The sequence below is a fragment of the Ceratotherium simum genome, chromosome 10 (assembly GCF_057802395.1).
Source record: "Ceratotherium simum simum isolate JZ-2026a chromosome 10, ASM5780239v1, whole genome shotgun sequence".
In the NCBI taxonomy this organism is placed as follows: Eukaryota; Metazoa; Chordata; class Mammalia; order Perissodactyla; family Rhinocerotidae; genus Ceratotherium; species Ceratotherium simum.
In genome coordinates this window covers 14,299,137-14,319,781 of record NC_141909.1, presented here as the reverse complement: position 1 = coordinate 14,319,781, position 20,645 = coordinate 14,299,137, and the positions used below count along the sequence as shown (strand labels likewise).

General features: G+C 37.4%; 1 protein-coding gene across 4 annotated transcripts in view; it reads left to right on the top strand.

The window, feature by feature from the left end:
• The window catches only part of MBNL2 (muscleblind like splicing regulator 2), a 161,275-nt gene extending 143,761 nt beyond the window's left edge, over positions 1-17,514 (top strand). For all 4 annotated transcript variants that reach the window (XM_004423122.3, XM_014781830.2, XM_014781828.2 and 1 more), the window contains one exon: positions 14,728-17,514. In XM_004423122.3, the coding sequence (XP_004423179.1) occupies positions 14,728-14,855 (128 nt within the window). In that variant the 3' untranslated portion in view covers positions 14,856-17,514. The remainder of the gene's footprint in view (positions 1-14,727) is intronic.
• The last annotated feature ends 3,131 nt before the right edge of the window (positions 17,515-20,645 follow it).

Here is a 20,645-nt window from a genome sequence, read left to right as displayed (position 1 = left end):
AAATGTACCGGCATTATGCTTTACATGTGTTCTCACATTTAACCCTAGCAATAGGTCCTATTCTCCCTCTTTTACACTTGAGGAGATCGAGGCTCAGATTTGGCCACAGCTCTAATCAGTAATAGAGCCTGCCTTTGACCTCGAGGCTCTCTGACCCTGAAGTCAATGCTTCCGCCTTATCCCACATTCTTCCCCAATAGCCTGTGTGGTTCAGACAGGAGTTTCAGAATCAGTCTTGGACTTTCCCATGGTAGAGGTAGGTGGAGCACCTGTTACTATGTCAGATCTAAAGAGAGGAGACACTGTGGCTCACGTGGGCTTAAGGACTTGCTTTAGGCTGCGGTGAATTGGAGAACGAAAGGGCAGATGCATTAGGCAGTACTAGAAAATTCGTTGAGTAGGTGAGGAGGGGTTAGGTTACTGAGCACCTTGACTGGCAGGATAAGAGAAGGATAACGAAATGCTAAATGAGAGACTTGGAAACATTAATGTACTGGAAGAGAATGGACAGATAAGAACTGGGATAGGCTGAGCGCAGGTCAACTGGTGAGGAAGCGAATTCATTGATAAAGTGCTGAAGTTGGGATGGAGAGAAAAGAGAAAATATGGAGGGAGGATGAACAATTAAGACTCAGGAAAATTCAGGGAGGTGTTTTGATCCTTTGCTGTCGCAGGGCTCTTCTCTGGCTTCTGTGGTATCTGTGGATTTTACCAACTTCCTCGTCCCCACTGCATCAACCTTTTCTACAAGACATCTCTCATAATGACTTACATAAAAAGAATGATTCTAGTCAACACATCTTCGCTTTTATTTGTACTATAAAAGAAAATTTGTTAACTAGTATTTTCTGACATTGGTTTATGAAAAACTGTAGCTATTCTAGCATTTAGAATCCATGACATCTCAGCATCAGGTATAATATGCTGGAGCTCTTGGTCTATTTTACTTTCGGTGATCAAATTGTATTATTCTTATCATCACTCTCCTTGCTCTGAAGTTTTCAAAGATCTTAGAGGTTATGTCGATGAGCTTCCTGTAATCAAATACAGACACTCTTCACTAGTCACCACAATGCATTTCTGGCAACAGCATCATTAAGTTGATGGTTGTAAAATGTCACCTATTCTCCCATAGTCATGGTTACATCAGGCATTGCAGGTCTGACCCAAGACCTGCATCAGCTCCATCAAGGCTATGAAAGGCAATAAGTCATAAGAACAAATTTACCGCAATCATGCCATCCCTCTACAATAACCTAAAAAAGGAAAATGATGATACGAGTTACATTCTAAATTGGAACAAGAGCCCAGATCAGCAAGGTGGCTTACCTAAGTCACATAAATACTAAGAGAACCAGGACTGGAACCTGATTGTCTGTGTCCTGCCTAGAGGAGTGCTTTTACCCTTTCACCACACTGCCTGCCTGAGAAAGTGCTTTAAGTGATCGTTAAAGGGGCCCCAAAGTATTACGGAGCACACAGACAGCTCAGAGATAACTTAAGCAGCTCTCCTTTATTGACCACTTACCAAGTGCCAGACACTGTTCTAAGCCTTATATATGAGTTATCCCATTAAAACCCAAAATGGCTCTGTAAGGGACTATTCTTATCCCCAACACATAGATGAGGAAACTTCAGTTTCGAGAAGCTGAGAAACTTGGCCAAGATCGTTATTTAAGTGGCAAAAGCAGATTTAGAACTTTTCCCAAGTTCTAATCTTCCATTTTACAATGAGAAGGAGCTAGAATGGTTATGTGACTTACTCAGGCTTACCTAAGGGATGAGAAACTCTTCTGCTAACACCATGTTTAGTCTTCTTTCCCTCTGTCAAACCACAAGCCAGAATGAATATGCTAGCTATGCAATTTTTTTGAACAATAAATAACTTTGCTTCTTGTTAGAATTTAGAAAGGTTTTTGAGGAATCAAAAAGATACCCAGGAATGTTAAACTTGATTTCTTCTTTTTCTCCAAATTTTTTTCCAGTAATAATTTCATAACTCTTCCATTAGTCATTCTTTCAATATTTGCCTTTGTATGCCGAAATATTTGAAAGAGCCAGAGAACCACTTTAGTTATGAAGATTCAGGGGGAAAGGAATCGCCTGAATCAATTCCTACTGTTCATCTTTTTCTTTGCTCTTCCCTGACCTCGGCAACATTAAGGATGGCCTTGAACAAGGAAAGAAGTTAAATAGAGAAATCTAAGTAGTGTGTAAAGAATGAGAAGAAAACCCCATTGTATCCCTTTGCCTTGGAAAAGGTGTTTAGGAGCTACTGTTTTTTTTTAACATAAGCTTATAACATAAGTCTCCTCATTCTTTCTGCTTTGTATGTGGGACCTATGTGAAAAGAGGTGAAGGCTTGAAAGTTGAAGTATGGATGTTTATTAGAAAAGACTCGGTGTGCAGCATCATCCATAAATAGTGGTTTGCTCTAAGCCCAGTGATCAAAGAATTATTAGCAAATGCTATACCTCATCAAAATATTCATGTTTTGTGGCTTGGCCTAGGAAATTAAAATAGGTGAAATATTACCATATGATAACAGTAGCATTATGTGCTTACTGCCACTTCATTAAATACATTATCTGATCTCACAACAACTTATGAGTTAGGGACAATGTTTGATTCCCACTATAGAGATGAGGACTACTAAGAATAAAAGATGTTGAATCACTTACCCATGGTAACACACCTATTAAGCCTAGAAGCTGGGTTTGAACTGGGTCTGACTTTAAAGAACAAGATATCACGCCTCTCATGGGATGTTAACTTTCTACTACAGTGAACAGTGGTCATCATATGCTGCTGGCTGTTGATGCTTTTATAATAAAAGATTTTAGTTTGAAAAATGATTAATGTGAATTGACAGTCAAGACTTTCATGAATAAATAGAGTCAGCCTATATTTACTTAATTGTCAGTGACAGGTCAGGATACACATATACATAAAGGGAAGTAAGTGTATTTGACATTTTTAAAAATCTTAGTATCATCAAAATCAAGTTTATTACCAACATATATGGAATGCCATAGAGATCATAGAATATTTATTATATGTAAAATATTATTATTTGAATGCCTATTTAAATAGAAGCTGAAACCAAATTTTATTTAGGCTTATAAATCTTAAAATAAATAGACAAAGGGAAGGAAGCCAATATTTATCAAAAATCACTATTATATATCAGATACCTTATATACATTATTTCATTTAGTACTCAACAAAACTCTGTGAAATTTTCCAGAGGAAAGTAAGTCTTAAAGAATAGTTTACCTAATATTCAAGTAGGTAGGAAGTGGCTAGACAGTTTAGAACTCATGTTCACCTGCCTCAAAATCATATTCTCTTGTGTCTCCACCATATTTGAATTAGATTGGAGCTTATGGTCAATGTAGGATTGGGATGAACCTCTTTATATGATTCCCTTAAAAACTTCTAACTACTGGGGCCAGCCCAGTGGCATGTGGTTGAGTCCGGCACGCTCCGCTTCGGCAGCCCAGGGTTCGCAGGTTTGGGTCCTGGGCACGGACCTACACCACTCATCAAGCCATGCTGTGGCAGCAACCCACATATGAAGTAGAGGAAGATTGGCACAGATGTTAGCTCAGGGCTAATCTTCCTCAAGCAAAAAGAGGAGGATTGGCAATAGATGTTAGCTCAGAGCGAGTCTTTCTCACCAAAAAAAAAAAAAAAAAACTTCTAACTATTGGTTTAAAAAGTTTTAACTATTTAAGAAGTTCTAGTAGAAGCAAACCTTTTTAAAGTCCAAGTTCAATATCAGAAATGGTCTGAAAATATTGTTGGTCAATGAGACCAACACAGAAATTCAAATTTCAATCCAGTAAACAAGAGCTAGAAAGCACATGGACAAGTGCCCCATTTTACCCTTCCCAGGGTGGGAAACTGATAAGTAACTTCTGGCTGAAAAGAGTCTACCAAGAGGAGTCTCTGTCATCCAGGACTTTCATTTCTTTATTTTTTAAACAACAATAATTTAAAAAGAGAGACACTATTTTTCTCCACTGTCTCCACAGAACCTTACGTTCATATCAATCTCAGGTTAATTGAACATCATTAGCTGAGAATGAATGTTTTGGGCAGCCTGGAGGAGGCAACTGTGAAAGGAGCGACTAGAAGGTTAATTTAGTTGTAAGTAAAACCACAGAGCTAAATCAGAAAGTGAGCTGAGAAATTTAATGACGATTCAGGCGCGCAAACAGAAAGAGCCAGGGATCCCATTTTGAAGCCAAAACTTGGAAGGATAAAAAGAAGGGCAGGAGAGAGGGAAAGAAGGAAGAAGGGATTAAGAATTGGCAAGAAACGGGAATAAGGGGATAATGTTTAATGGGTACAGAGTTTCAGTTTGGAATGATGAAAAGTTCTGGATATGGATAGTGGTGACAGTTGCACAACGATGTGAGTATACTTAATGCTACTGAACTGTATGCTTAAAAATGGTTAAAATGGCAAATCTTATGCTATGCCTATTCACCACAATGTTCTAAATTGAGCAAAGGATATTAATAGACATTTCTCCAAAGAAGAAGGGATTAAGGATTGGAAAGAAAGAGGTCTAATTGTAACTAGGTTTTTGTCTTATTAAATCTCATAGTATAAAATGATCCTTTTCACATTAAAAATTTTTTATTGTTGCCATGTTTCCTTTAAGAGTTCTGTTTTCATAAAGCAGGTAACTGAGTGCAAATGCAAATTTTTCCTCAGTGAACCATTTCTGTTAGAAGCTGGGTCTATTCTGAGATGCCAGGCCTTAACAAAAGCCCACTGTTTATTCAATGGCGACGCATCTTCATACTTTTTCTCAACAAATGTTTATTAAGAACCCACTATGTAAAATTCAGAATTCTGGGAGTACAATATTGAACAAAGCAGTCCCTGTCCTCACGGGTCTTACATAGTAAAGGGGACAGGCATGCAAATAATTACAGTCAAAGTAATTATCATATAATGAGGATTATCTCAAAAAGCAGAGATGCTGAAAGAATAGGCATAACCACTGAGCTTTGAGGGAAGACAGTAATAAAGAAATAAAAGAGAATGTAAGAGCTTTGTTTCTTTATATATTTTCTTCCTTTGGTCTCCATTTTGCCATCTATTATACCATGATATTTAGGCACTTCCTGGGGTGTTATCGGGGAGAACAGATGGTAACCTGGTTTAAATACCCACCACACTGCAGAGGTGTCAACGTGGAACAAGCAGAGTGAGAAAGCAAGACTCAGAAGGGGCACAAAGCTGGTTAGTGGCACAGACAAGCCTCCTGAAATTCCACTCCAGGACTTTTTAACTTTTCCTTTGCACCATGATTTTACACACAATTGAGTGGTTTTATGTCTCTCTCTCTCTCTCTGACACACATACACAAACACAGGCAAAGAACTAAAAAGGAAAAAAAAAAAAACCAAACTAATTTTGCTGGAAATTTTGTTAGATAGCAGTATCATCCCACCAACTCAAGAAACGTGCAAAATGATTACAGTACACACAGACATACTTCATGTCCTGTACATTACATTAATCTTACCATTCCTTTTACTGGCTCTTAGCTTTTGGTTACTTTTCTGCCTTTAGTGTTTTAAAAGCCAATTCTTAGCAGACTGAATTATACATTCTGCTCCTCTGTTAAAATGAATACTACAGCCAAAATGTGCCCAGGATTCTAAGTCTAGGAAATGGTAGTGGATACAAAAGGAGGGCATTGAGCAGGATTGGGGACTTTATGTTGAATCCAACAAGATCTTGTTTCTGTGATTTTTCTGGGCCTGAATCTTCAGTTTCCATATTGAAAAGAGCAGGTATAAATGAATGCTTTTAAAATTTCTTTTTAGTTGCTGCATAAACTGGTTTTTAAAGGTATGAAAAAAGTTTTCTTAGATTCTGCCTTCATGTTCAGAGGTCACCTTCAATGAAATAGCCTCAGATGTGGGCAGCCTATTTAATCTCAGATAGCCTCACTTGCTACACATCTCATGGTACATATTCTAAATGTAATATTTTTAGAAAAATATTTTATAATCCATTCTATAATGTTTTAGAATATCTTCTTAACTAATATGCCCCAAATATTATTTTATTATTGTTTTTTGACACAGTAGAGGAATTTAGCCTTCTTTATTACACAGACAGTCTCTACATTTAAAAATGTTTGTTGGTTCAAAATTCCCTTTGTCACTTGAATTCAAATAATTTTCCTGTAGAGAGAGTGATGGACTTGATGGTTAGGTCTCCAGGCTGACCTACAATAGTTTAACTCATGACATTGCTCAAGGATAATACTGTGCTAACAGCATAGAACAGGCCAAACACCATGTTCACAGATGTTTCTATATCTTTGAGATTCAAAAAAGATGCCAAAGCATATGCCTAATTCAAATTCCCGGACAGCAGTGTGATAGGAAAGTCCTTCACCTTCTCCACCTGCTGGAGGCAGAGGAGCCACCATCCATGGTGAATTCCCTGATTGGAATGTTCACTGGGGAAGGTTTGTGAAGTAGGGGCGTGATGTACAGTGTGGAGTCAAGAATATCAGGTGATGAGGGGCCGGCCCAGTGGCGTAGTGGTTAAGTTTGCATGCTCCACTTCGAAGGCCTGGGTTTCACGGGTTCGGATACCTGATGCAGACCTACATACCACTCATCAAGCCACGCTGTGGTGGTGTCCCACAAACAAAATAGAGGAAGATTGACACAGATGTTAGCTCAGGGCCAAATATTGCTCACTAAAAAAAAAAAAAAAAAGAACATCAGGTGATGAATAGGAAGATAAAAGCTGGGACCTGTTCCTGGGTGACCATCAGATGCATTCACACCACCTCTTTCTCCTTCTCCTTGGATGCTATGGCTTCTTTTGTCCTGCTGCCGTGTGGCTCTTCCAATCTAGGCTTTTGGTTTGTTTTGACCTTCTCTGGCACCTGCAGAACAAATGTGGTCTCATAGTTCCTCTCTTCCTGAACAAGCACACAACACTCCTGAATGTGTTTTGTTTTAAACATTTCTATAGCATCAGGGGAAAGCACGAAGAATAAAAAGTTTCACTCTCATATCCCTTTCCCTTCTTCCTCATTTATGTCCTATAGGAGAAAATGTCACACTTGGATGATGTACGGATGTTTAGATGGTCTAAGGACTAGATTCCCATCTCACCATGAAAACAACAGAAATGTTCCTCAGAATTCCCTCAGGGGAATTGGAATTGGCTGGGGCCAATCACACAAGAGTCTAGATTTTTCCACATGTGATATGGACTCATGTAAGGAGAGGAATCTTATTCAAATCAAGAATGTCCATATATATATTTTATCCAGATAATATAAATTGTCAGTGTAGACCCTGGTCAGTAATCTTCAGTGAGGGCAGTGTCATTGCTTTTCATGCAAAAACTCAATTATTAATATTTTTAAATGATAATTTTTCATATATTAGAAAGTATATCTAAAAAAATTTTTTTGTTCAAATATCGTAGAGTGGAAAATATTAGACAGAAATGAGTCATCAGCAAAATGATATGTCAATGAAAATAGAGGAATTAGAGCTTGGAATGTAAACTTTAAATTAATGACAGAGGGCAAAACAATCCTGACTAAACTGCTCTTTAAGGTCTGCTAAATATTGTGGGCATTCCAAACTGCCTCAGGTTGCTCTTCTCAAGAGTGAAACTGATTGTCATATTTGGGAATTTTCTCCCACAACCCCAGTGTATGCCTTTTCTGTGTAAGTAAAAATCCATTTTGAAAACAAGTCAAATATGGCATGAGACACTGCCTTCCCTCAGAACAATAATCCCCCCAAATAACGAATATGACTAATTTTCAAAGTGTCTTTTCACATACCACTAATTATCTTTGAACTTTTTATACAATTAAAGTTTACAGATAGTCATAAAGTAGGCCAAAGTTCTTGAAAGTGTTCATTTATTAACACGTATCATTAGAATTGCTCTGATAATGTATGTTCATCAAGAGACCGTAGACATTTGCTTTTGACTTTTGTAATCCACACTGTGATTAAGTATAGAATTATTTTGCAGCCAAAAATGAACAAACGTCCCTCTGCCTTTGTAGAGTTTGCTTCAACTAAAATACTTCACAAGTTTCGCCTCTCAGACAAAACCAGGGAATTTCCGACAGTAGTGGCTGCCATGGAGAAGATGTGTGGAGAGCTAGGGAAAGGGGGAGAGAATATTAAACGCTGGACAGAGTGAAGGAGGGAGGAAGCCAATGGAGAGTAGTGAAGAGCAACATGTGTGACAGAATAAGAAGAAAACTGTGAATAAAGAGAAAGACACTGGGATGGTGAGCAACAGGCAAGCCTCCTTAGCTTGGCCGTAGTGTTAGGAAATTCCATTCAGCTTTGTATTTTTAAATTAATAATAAGTTTTGTCTAAGGAGACAGTGAAACATCCTTTCTTTAATTACTTTCTGAGGAAACAAGGCCTGGTAACCATGAAAAAAGATTTCTAAGAAATCTACCAAGTCTAGATGTTTTCTTCAGGTGGCATTTCTGTTTATCTGCCATGTTTCCAGGCTCTGTGAGTGATTCTGCCCCCCGCCTGGAATATTTTTCCTTTTATCTAAATATAACAGCGGTGGGGGAATGGGAAGGAATGTTTATTTTTCTTGGATATTCCTGAATCCTTAACTACCCTGAAAGGGTGCAGAGATACACATTGTCCAGGGGTTCTTTTCCTGCCCCCATTGCTACATCTCATTTGTGAGTGGTCTGTTGGTCTTCTGTTGATGCCAACATTGTGGCATTGTGTCCTCAGTAAATCCTTTTTTATTCAGCCTTCTGTGCAACCAACAGTTAATAAGTGCCTCCTATGTGCCCAACCCTATCCTAGACACTAGGGATGTAAAGATGAATGAGACATTGAATGAGACATTGTCTCATGCTTATGAAACTCAGTCTTGTTGTGGACCCAGAGCCCTGCTTGGAAATGTCCTCTTGAGCTCCCATGCTAGTGGTATCCAGATCTACTGAGAGCTCTTCAGATTTCAGCAAGGCCACACAAATATTTTAAAAGGTCTATTTTATCTATCTCTTCAAACTCAACATTACAAAGACAGTATTGGATGGCTATTCACAGGAGGATTTAACTAAAACATCCATTATTCCTTTTTTCTAATTGTTTTGTGGTTGGGATCCATAGGAACAGTTGGTCTTTTCACTGAAAAGTTTTTTCTGTCAATTAAGCCGAGCAGTAAGAGTTCTTACTGAATTTAATATTGAGCTAACATTTTAAAAGAGAATGCATCTGACATCCTTGAATCTTTGCAATGAACACACTTATATAAGAAGTGTGAACATTTCTAGAAGTCATCTAGAAGCTCACAATTTCCAAAATTCTTCCTATGTCAGTTCCTGGAGATCAACGACAAGGTAGAAACCTCAGAAAGTACTAATCCTGGCTACCTCTGAAGCGCTGAGGAAAGCATGTGGATTTCTTGACTTCTTTTGCACCCTCTTGCACGAGGGCTAGTTAGTTCAGCTGTTGAGTTTATGGGGCTGATGCACTCAAGTTCAGTGTTTCAGCCTCTGCACAGACTATTCTGCTTTCAACTGAATGCGTTTCTCATTCTGATCAGCTCTTTTTCAAGTGCCCACCAAAGGTAGGAGCATATGGATGGCTCAGCCTAAATCTATCATCATCTTGGAAGAGACAAGGCAACATGCATACTTCCTATCTTGTGAGTCAGTCAAGGGAGGGACAGTATGTTCTTCTTAGGTAGAGGGTGCCTGTTGCTCAAGCACCCTATTCCTTTGGGTGAAAGCCAAATGTCTGAGAGCTGCAGGATTAATTCCCCATTAGACCCACTCTCCTGGTCCCACCCAGCAGAGGTGACTGCTGCCTTCCTTGATGTTGCCTATAGCCTTGGCCACTGCCCGACTCAGGCAGCTAGCAATCCAGGCTTAGTGGATATCTCCTTCAAGAAAGGAAGGCTCAAAGAGGACACAAATCAGCAGCTCATAGCTGCATTCAGCCCAAAGATATATTTGACCCACACAGAGTTGTTTTCTATAATGTGAATTAGTTACTGAATTTCCAGCTTCTTTTGGAAAATAGAAAGGTCAAGCAACACAGAGCCTAGCTTTCTGCAGGTAGCAATTGCCTGGCGTTGAGTAGCTGCCGTTCCATTCCTTCTAGGCATGGGCCCATCCATCTGCCACACTCCCTGCCTGACCCACTCACCGTACATTTCCTGCCTGGCCCAGTAGGCTTAGTATTCAGACAGTACCTGACCCAGTCTCCTTTTTAATAAACTTGACCGCCATTGCTCTACAAGTCAATGGTAGGCACTTCACTGAGGATGCAGAGATTATTAAATGACTGCTCATAACACATTTAATGGGAAAACAATCCATTTGACGTTCTTCGGGGCCATTCATGCTTTGTATTCAATAAAGAAATTCATATTAGACTAATCATGTAGTGGGTTCATATGGGAATAATTTAAGGATGCAGATTAAGCAGAATCATGAGATTCTTAAATCCAGCCACCTGGAGGAGATGCTCATTGATAAGTAGACTCTGTTGCAGCCAACTAATATTTTTGCATCACAGATACTCTTGTTACAAGTAGAAGGTCCAGTAAAGATTTATGAATGCACCTATGATTTGAGATCAAGTGTGTCTTTGTTTTACAAATAGAATTGCCAATTTTGTGGGCATCAGCTATTCTCATTTTTGTGTGTTCTCCTTTTAGTGGAAAAAGGAATTGAAAATAATGCCTTCAGTTCCAGATTTTGATTTACCATACAAGATTGGCTAGAATCTTATTTTAATAATTTAACCCCCCTTCTTTGTCACGGTTCTCTGTTACATAAAAAATACTTATTTGAGAGACTAGTCTATCAGGGAGATAAACAGAAATACATCTTGTTCAATATAATTTGATTTCCTTCCTATTATATAGCTTGCAATAGGATTCTTCAGAATCTCAGAAATTCTGAGGAATTCCTCAGGGCTCCTCAGAAGCTGAAAGAGCGGACCTGTAATTGGGTAGGGCTTCTGTTGCTGTAAGCAGACACGTTTGCAGCATCTGTCTGGAGGAGGCCTAGGGTAGGATGTGGTTGGCCACCATGCAAGGATGTCCTGGGGAGGGGCCTAGCAGCCCCACAAGTCCCTCAGCAATTTCTACCCATCTGGCTCCTCCAGACGGTCACTGCTGCCTCCCATCCAGTGCTCCAGGCTCCATTTGCTCCAGGCCCCACCGCATTTCCAAGCTCCCCGGGAGTTCTTCTGAGCACCAGCCTCTACTGGCGCATGCTCTTGGAAACACTGTTTCCCCTGGTCCCATGGTAGACTGTCACAGCATCCTGGAGGGGCCTCCCGTGCCACGAGCAGAGTGAACTAACATCTCTGAGCGCATCCTGGCTTGCACAAGCACTTGGTACATTGTGCAAGCCAGTTAAAGCTGTTCATGCTGTCTTTTCCATATCTACAAAATATGACTGGCAATACTGTCAGCTCTTAAGGCTCTGGTAAAAATTTCTTAGAGCCTCCTGGAAAATTAAGGGAGCATCTATTAAAATTAAAACAAAGATAATAAGGATGCTTCAGAGAGGGGACTTTGAGGGGACCCCGTGTGGTAGCTATTTCTGTGACTTACACACACTCTGACAGACCCCAGGAGAGTTTTAATTGCTCCTTTCAAGAAAACTTGAGCTGCGGTGCCCGGAGGTCGAGGAGGGAACTTCGGATATCAGCCTCGGCTCTGGCGATTGCAGGGCAGGCAGGATGCCACTGACGGCCAGTGTATCGAGGTCACTCTGGTGAACTGTCGTTTAATTAACCATTTTTTTAAATGAACAAGCTCAGGATTAGGGCTTGTCAGTATAAGATGTGAAGCCATGCTCCAGGGCCACACATTAGCCTGTTCTTCTAGGAATGTATGTTTTGTTACCTATGTTGAAATATTCAGGCACCTTCTGAAGCTTTTGATCCTCCTGGCCATTAAAATTACAACGGAGATTGAAGAAGTTTTTATGCACAGAACATATTTTTATATGTCCATATAGAATTGGTATTAGAAGAAAATCTCTAAGGAGAGACAACAGGGAGACACACAAAATGTTCCTATTCCTTTTACTTTTAATTATGTTTCTTTGGTGTGAATTAAAAATATAATCTGACTAAAGAAAAGCCATATTAAAAACTAGACAGAAGATCCCTCTTTCTCTCAAAACGGCTTCTCCACACCCTTTCCTCCAACACACACGCTTGGCTCTCCTCTTCCCTCCAGAGGTATCCTTCCAGCTGGGAACTATCCTGCCCTCCCCATGGGCCCTAAAGCCTGTAAAGTCAGGTCTTTTAACATCGGAAGCAGCATCAAATGGGCAATAGTTAAACATGAGACACTCAGTTGGTAACTCTTCCTCATCAGGATTCCTGTTCTGTCTATATTTCCAGATTGTATTTTACCCCAGAGTACACTTAATTCAGACTGTACCAGCAAGCTATATTTCTCAGAAAAAAAATTAATAATCAAATGATATTTTCAAGAAAAATGCTACCATCAAAAAATGAAACACTCAAAGCTTTCCTACCCTCTAAGATCAAATCTCTTGCACTTCTTGAAGCTCACAGCTGCTAGGAATGTAATTCTGTTTTTTATATCACATATATAGTCCACAAGAGAGTGAAAGACATAGGACCAGGGTACGGCCAGAGTTCTCTGGCCTGGATGCCAGGCACCAGTGACAGCGGAGAGTTTGATAGTACCAGAGGTCATTTTTATTTATGTCTTTATCCATATAATGGGTCGTGCGTAGGCAGGGGCAGAAGGGAAAAGCAGCCTGGGTGAGTCCAGTTAATGCTTTTAGTTAACTTCAAGGCTGATTTACAGTTCAATTAAACCCAGGTGGTCATACATGTCTCTTTGTCAAATACAAGTCCAAAGCATTGTTGTAACTAATTTCTGTAATGCAAATTGGGCCATTGCCGGACTTTCTGTAAAATACTTTTCTTTCCAGGTGGTTAGGAATTTCATTCTATATGGCATTTTAGTTTCGGTTAATAAGCAAGAATGTGAATATATTCTAAAATATATATTATTATATATCGATTTAAGAAACTGCAAGATTTTTTTTTCCATAAATATTTTGGAGAGACTCTTGCTAAAGTAAAAGGAAAGAAAAAGAAAAACAGGACATGATTTGCTGTCCTGGGGCACATTCTTATTTGGAAACCTTACAGACAGAATTGGAGCTAAGGGATGAAATAGAATAATTCCTATTTCATAATCTAAATAATCAAATAATAATCAAATATCTAAATCTAAAAATGGAGTTAATAACCATCTAAAGAATTTGAATATTAGATATTTGCAATGATTATTCAAAGATACTATGATAATATTTACATATAAAATCATTATATCATTATTATTTTTATTTGTCCATCAGTACACAAGACAAAGAATGCTATTTTTCCCAATTAATTTTAAATTCCTAGGAATTTTTTAAAAATAAGAATGATCTTATCCAAAGTTTTGAGTTTCCATTTAGTATAAATATTTAACATAAATGAGTTCTTCTTGTATTTTTATCAATTCCATCCACATCCATATGTTCCAATATAATAAAAGATACTCATATTTATTTCATGGGAGAAACTATTTGAATGTATGTACTAAAACTGTTTTATATAAACTGCAGGAGCACTCACTTAAAGGGAAAAACATCCATATGTATGAATTCTAACGTAATGGGATAAGAAATTATACTTTAGACACGAGGCTTTTATTGGGAATTGGATCCCAGTGTACAGGAATATTAGCTGACCTTGACCATAAAGAATTTTTACTGGTTATTTCCTAAACAAAGACTCTTGGCTGTTTAATAAATAAACATTTTGTTTACTAATTGCACAAAGTTTGGTCAAAGCATTGCACAAAGAATAAATATTTTTGTTAGAATGTGTTAAAAGCTTGGCTTTTAAGTTTGACCTTAAGTGAACTGGGTCACACAGGGCAAACTCCCCGTCCTTTGCAAAGTTATGGAATCGGAAATGAACTTAGAGATCAAACTCCAGAGACCACGGTTTGCGTTTGATAGTTTAGCTTTATCTGTGCTTTTGGATTTATTAAGAATGTTTGAATGCTTTATTAGAATGTTATCCCTTTTTCTCTTTAATATGGGACATTTAAACGTTCCTTGAATTTGAAACTCATTGTTATTATATCTGGGAAACAAAATTACTTTTGATGGGAACACATCTTTGAATTATAAATGCAAGTTGATAAATAAATAATATTTTTTATTATGCAATTTTAAATATTTACATTTAAACTTTACAAATAACTTTTCATGTACAAACTAATTCTCTGATCAGACTTCCTGATCACCTTAGCAAATATTAATTGAATGATAATGTGAACATATAATAAAGAGATATGAAGCAAAAACTAAAAAAGGAAATTAGGATCTAAACACACTGCATGCCCACACATATGCTGTCACAGTTTTACAGAAAATACTGTGCATTTGAATCATCATTCTTTACAGTGGCCACATAGCGGAAGTGCTTAAGTGCAAAATTTTTCAGCATGAAGGGTGGGGATTGTGCAAAATTATAATTGCATCAAAATTATGAGAAATTGGAGAAAATTCCTATTTTCAAATGTCTATTTTCAAAGAGTAAAACTTAAACTCGTTATTTTCCCTCACAGAAGGATGTCTAAATCATGATTGTCTTTTTCTTTAACAGATAATTCTGAAATAATCAGCAGAAACGGAATGGAATGCCAAGAATCTGCATTGAGAATAACTAAACATTGTTACTGTACATACTATCCTGTTTCCTCCTCAATAGAATTGCCACAAACTGCATGCTAAATAAAGATTTAGTTCTTCTGGACAGACCACAACTCTAAGAAGCTAGTGCTGCTATATCATATATGAGTATTAAATATGGTATGCTTAGTATATTCCAACCTAAGATAGTTAACTACCTGAGACCAGCTGTGATGTTTAAAGACATAAAGGATAAAGTTTACTTTTAAAGGGTTTCTAAACATAGTTTCTGTCCTAGGAATATTGTCTTATCTCCATAACTATAGCTGATGCAGAAAGTCCAACCAGTTTACTCATTTTGACTCAGAATACTTCCAAGTTAGCAATAAACAATTAGCATTAGTTTAAAAACCTATTCCAAGGGCAGGTTCGATTCTAACTCCGATTACTGTCATTTCATTGACCCACTGGATCAAAGGGTATGTTTCACTTCTTGACGACATGAATGCTGCAGCAAAGATGAGAAGTGAAGTAAAACCGATACCTGTCCTACAGGTCTAAAATCTGAATGGAAATTCAAGCACAAGTACTGGGGACACATCAAAGTGTGGTATTTGGTTTGCCTGGAGATGCCGCATTGAATCATGTGATTCTAGAGTAACATTAACTAGATTGATAAAGAAACTTTGCACGGTATGAGCTTCATACCCCACCAAACAAAGTCTTGAAGGTATTATTTTACAAGTATATTTTTAAAGTTGTTTTATAAGAGAGACTTTGTAGAAGTGCCTAGATTTTGCCAGACTTCATCCAGCTTGACAAGAATGAGAGGCCCATGCCAACAGTCTAATCTAAGGGATTAGTCTTTCAAACTCACCATCCGGTTGCCTGTTACAGAATAACTCTTTTAAAAACTAAAAACCTAGTCAAACAAGGAAGCTGTAGGTGAGGAGATCTGTATAATATTCTAATTTAAGTAAGTTTGAGTTTAGTCACTGAAAATTTGACTGTGACTTTAATCTAAATTACTATGTAAACAAAAAGTAGATAGTTTCACTTTTTAAAAAATCCATTACTGTTTTGCATTTCAAAAGTTGGATTAAAGGGTTGTAACTGACTACAGCATGGAAAAAATTAGTTCTTTTAATTCTTTCACCTTAAAGCATATTTTATGTCTCAAAAGTATAAAAAACTTTAATACAAGTACATACATATTATATATACACATACATATATATACTATATATGGATGAAACATATTTTAATGTTGTTTACTTTTTTAAATACTTGGTTGATCTTCAAGGTAATAGCGATACAATTAAATTTTGTTCAGAAAGTTTGTTTTAAAGTTTATTTTAAGCACTATCGTACCAAATATTTCATATTTCACATTTTATATGTTGCACATAGCCTTTACAGTACCTACATAGTTTTTAAATTATTGTTTAAAAAACAAAACAGCTGTTATAAATGAATATTATGTGTAATTGTTTAAAACATCCATTTTCTTTGTGAACATATTAGTGATTGAAGTATTTTGACTTTTGAGATTGAATGTACAATATTTTAAATTTTGGCATCACCGCCTGTTCTGAAAACTAGATGCACCAACCATATCATTTTTGTTTGAGAAAAAGAAATCCACCATTTTAATTACTGTTGGTCAAAGTCTAATGACTATTTATCTTATATCATAGATTTGATAACCCTATCAAAAGAAAATCACATCCTAAGTGTAATCTTACATAGTGCTTGTATCGTTGCATTTGTTTTAAATTTGTGGAAAAGTATTGTATCTAACTTGTATTTCTTTGGTAGTTTCATCTTTATGTATTATTGATAATTGTAATTTTCTCAACTATAACAATGTAGTTATGCTACAACTTGCCTAAAACATTCAAACTTATTTTCTTTTTTTCTTTGTTAATTCACTTAAACTCATTGAAAACATAGTATACGTTACTAAAAGGTAAATTATGGGAATCACTGAAATATTTTTGTAGACTAATTGTTGTAACATTGTCTTTCTTTTTTTCCTTTGTTTCATGATTTTGATTTTAAAAATTATTAGCACACAACTATTTTCAGCCCTTTAGTAATGGAGCATCAAAAACATCACCTGTATCCCCAAGCAAATATAGAAGACTGTATTTTTACTATGATATCCATTTTCCAGAATTGTGATTATAATATGCAAAGAGTCATAAATATTCCATTTACAATAAGGAGGAAGCAAGGCAAATGCATAGATGTACAAATATATGTACAACAGATTTTGCTTTTTATTTATTTATAATGTAATTTTATAGAATAATTCTGGGATTTGAGAGGATCTAAAACTATTTTTCTGTATAAATATTATTTGCCAAAAGTTTGTTTATATTCAGAAGTCTGACTATGATGAATAAATCTTAAATGCTTTGTTTAATTACAAAAACAAAATCACCAATATCCAAGACATGAAGATAGCAATTCAACAATACTGTAGTTAAGAGATGAACTCACCACTTGTATGGGAACTACATTTCACTCTTGGTTTTCAGGATATAACAGCACTTCACCGAAATATTCTTTCAGCCATATCACTGGTAACATTTCTACTAAATCTTTCTGTAACACTTAAAGAATTCCTTCATTCATTACCTTACAGTGTAAACAGGAGTCTAATTTGTATCAATTCTATGTTTTGGTTGTAATATTCAGTTCACTCACCCAATGTACAACCAATGAAATAAAAGAAGCATTTAAAAAGATTTCTAGTCTTCCTCCTTTTTGTGTCAAGACAGACTGATAATTAGCCAGACACAATGGTTTTTACAGTCAGGTAGATAACATTTGATCACTTCAAAGAAGAACAAGCTCTGGTCTTCAAATGGGAAACTGACAGTTTTTGCTTTGGGTTTTGGCTTTTTAACAGTAATAGAAACTATTTATTTATTTTTTTTTTTTTAAAGATTTTATTTATTCATTTTTTTCCCCCCAAAGCCCCAGTAGATAGTTGTATGTCATAGGTTCACATCCTTCTAGTTGCTGTACGTGGGACTCGGCCTCAGGGTGGACGGAGAAGTGGTGCCTTGGGGCGTGCCCGGGATCCGAACCCGGGCCGCCAGCATCAGAGCGCGCGCACTTAACCACTAAGCCACGGAGCCGGCCCATGTAATAGAAACAATTTAAAAGAATCATTTTAGAAGTATTTTTAGTATTCTTTAAAATTAGAAATAAAGAGAAATCCCACTGCTCAGCCCTCTTCTTCAGGATTCTGCCTTCATGTGAAGAGATGTGAACATCGATAACCAAATGGGGAATAAAATATCAGTTTCATGAACAGACAAGAAAGTGACCATTAATCCGTAAGACAGGCTTCTGGTAAGAGCACGACTGGACAACACGGCTTAGACCTGAGGCTGCAGAAAGAGGCAGAATGGTGAGTCCTGTTCTCTGCAGACATCTGGTCAGGTGGACCAAGGAGAGAACAAAAGCTGAGCAACATACCTGAGGGCAGGTGTTCAACAAAGAGAGTCCCTCTGAGGGGTGGTGTGCACCTGCTCAGACTTCTCCATCCTCAGCCCTTTGGGGCCCATGGCATTTCTCAAGGAAGGTGATATTAGCTTTTGGGTGGGAACATTCCTCGTGGTGTGGGGGTTGGCAGAAATGGCCTCCTCTAGGGGCCAAGGCAGGAACGGGGGAGGGAAGAAGAAGGTCTTCTCCACGGCTGGTTTAAACTCAGGGCTTCTGAGTGGTTATGATATCCCTTATGAGGGTAGAAAACATGAACATGCAACAGACCAGGCATATACAAATAAAGGCACTTGTGTTTTTATTTAGACTGCGCCATCAGGATTTCCAAGGGTAAAAATCCTTTCACACCTTTGTGGATGTTTGAAAAACTGGCTGTATGTTTGGATAAGTAATTTTTTTACCGTAACACAGAAGAAAAGCTGCTATCCTATCAATCGCTCCTTACAAGAAAACATTCTCTGTTACTAGTGAGTTCAAGGTGCCAACTTTAAAGAACATGCTGTTATTTTAAGTGAAAAATCTAAGACAAACTGTACTTAAAAATTTTCACATCTGGTTTTATGAAGTGTAATTTTCACCAGTAGACTGACTTTTTATGGTACTACATCAAAATCAAAAGTGAAATTTAAACCTGAGAGGATAAAAACTAATTTATCTCTCCAGCACAGAAAATATTTAAATATAAAACATCAATTATTCTATAATTATCTGCCAATAGGAAAGTGTTATTTTAATTTTGGGCAGCCCAAATTAAAAATAATGTTTCAAACCAAGAAATATGCTCTTTTTATTATTAACCAAAGTTATTTGGCAACACTTGAAAGATTTTAGGGGAAGCCAGGCAAACCAAAATATAGTTCAACATTCTGATATTTGTGAGAAGAAAATACTGGCTTGCTAAAGAATGATTTCTTCTTCCCCCAAAATATCCTAGTGCTCTGAAATACTAGGCTAGCATTGCTGTTGGACTGGTCTATCTCCACAGAAATAACTGAGTCACTATGAATAAGTATGATTCATACAAAATGAAACATAGCAATGACTCCCCTCCATGCTCTTGGTGGGAGAGGTGGCTGGCAGGGATGGGGAAGGGGTGGAATTGAGAACATTCACCAGGGACTGGCTTATGTGCCAAGCTCTATGCTAAATAGTCTATATAGGTGTCTAACAAGCCCACCCTGTGTCGTTGAAGACAATTACTAATAACTGATAGCTAACTGCTACAGAGATTCTTAAGCAAGGAACATAGAGATTCTGCTGTGAGAAGCAGCTTGATTCTGGATCAACACCTTTCAGTGTCTGCCCTCGGGTGACTAGATCCATAGCTCAGCTAAAACCCCCGTCCAGGTGATTTCAATTGCGCGACCAATAGTCCTGTGGCCTCATTTTCTCCCTCTGCTTCGGCTACTTTGAAAAACGCCTGCCAACCCATTTGAGGTGTCCCTTTAGCCCCCTAATGTAAATTTCATATGTGCTACTTGGCCTATATTTTAATCAAACCATTTCAGACCTCTCCTCCAAATTTGGTGAAAACCGATATAACTGTTTTCATCAAATAGGGTATAACCAGAAAGTAACTTTGTTTTGTTCATATACACTTTACATAATCCTTAGCATGATCAAGGAGCTATTATACCTGTAATGTAGACAAGAAATCAAGACTCATAAAAATTAAGTAACTCTTTCAAGATCACCTAGAGCAGCAGAACTCTCAGCCCTGGACTGTCCTAACTCTTAGTCATGCCGACACGAGCTTTATCTGTGGAATCTTTCGGGTCAAAATTTTGTAAAAGAATTCAGAGTAAAGCATTCATCCAAGTGTAAGGTGAAGCTCTAATAAGACTCCTTTACTAGGTTATATAAACAGGTTTTCTTCCCTATCACTAGAATACGATTTACAAAGTATTTGAAGCTCTGGGCTGCAAAGTATTATTCTAGATTTAGGATAGAGCCTAATTCTTTATTAGGACCAGAGGCAACTGGAAGGACTGTTACATTGCACCATCTCTCCAGTGTCATACAGTGTCTTTCAATCAAGCTTCCATTTGGCCCTCTCACAATAAAAAATAACGAAAGCCATTGAATTTTTCCCAATAAAGATATGTCATTAAGTCATGACGAAGCAGCCCTTGAAAAGATGTAACATGTCACATATAGCCAGAGAGAATGAATTTCTGGATAAGGGTCACACACGGATCATGTACCCCTAAAATCCAATTGTTTCCAGAGAGTCTGAGAAGTTAGGTTTTGTTGTTGTTGTTCCTTTCCAGTCTTTCCAGGACTTTGGCTTATATAAACAAAGGAAGAAGTTTATTTATCAGTCCTCATATGTAAACTAAAATGATCTAAATTAGGGGAATCTAACTTTTCTTT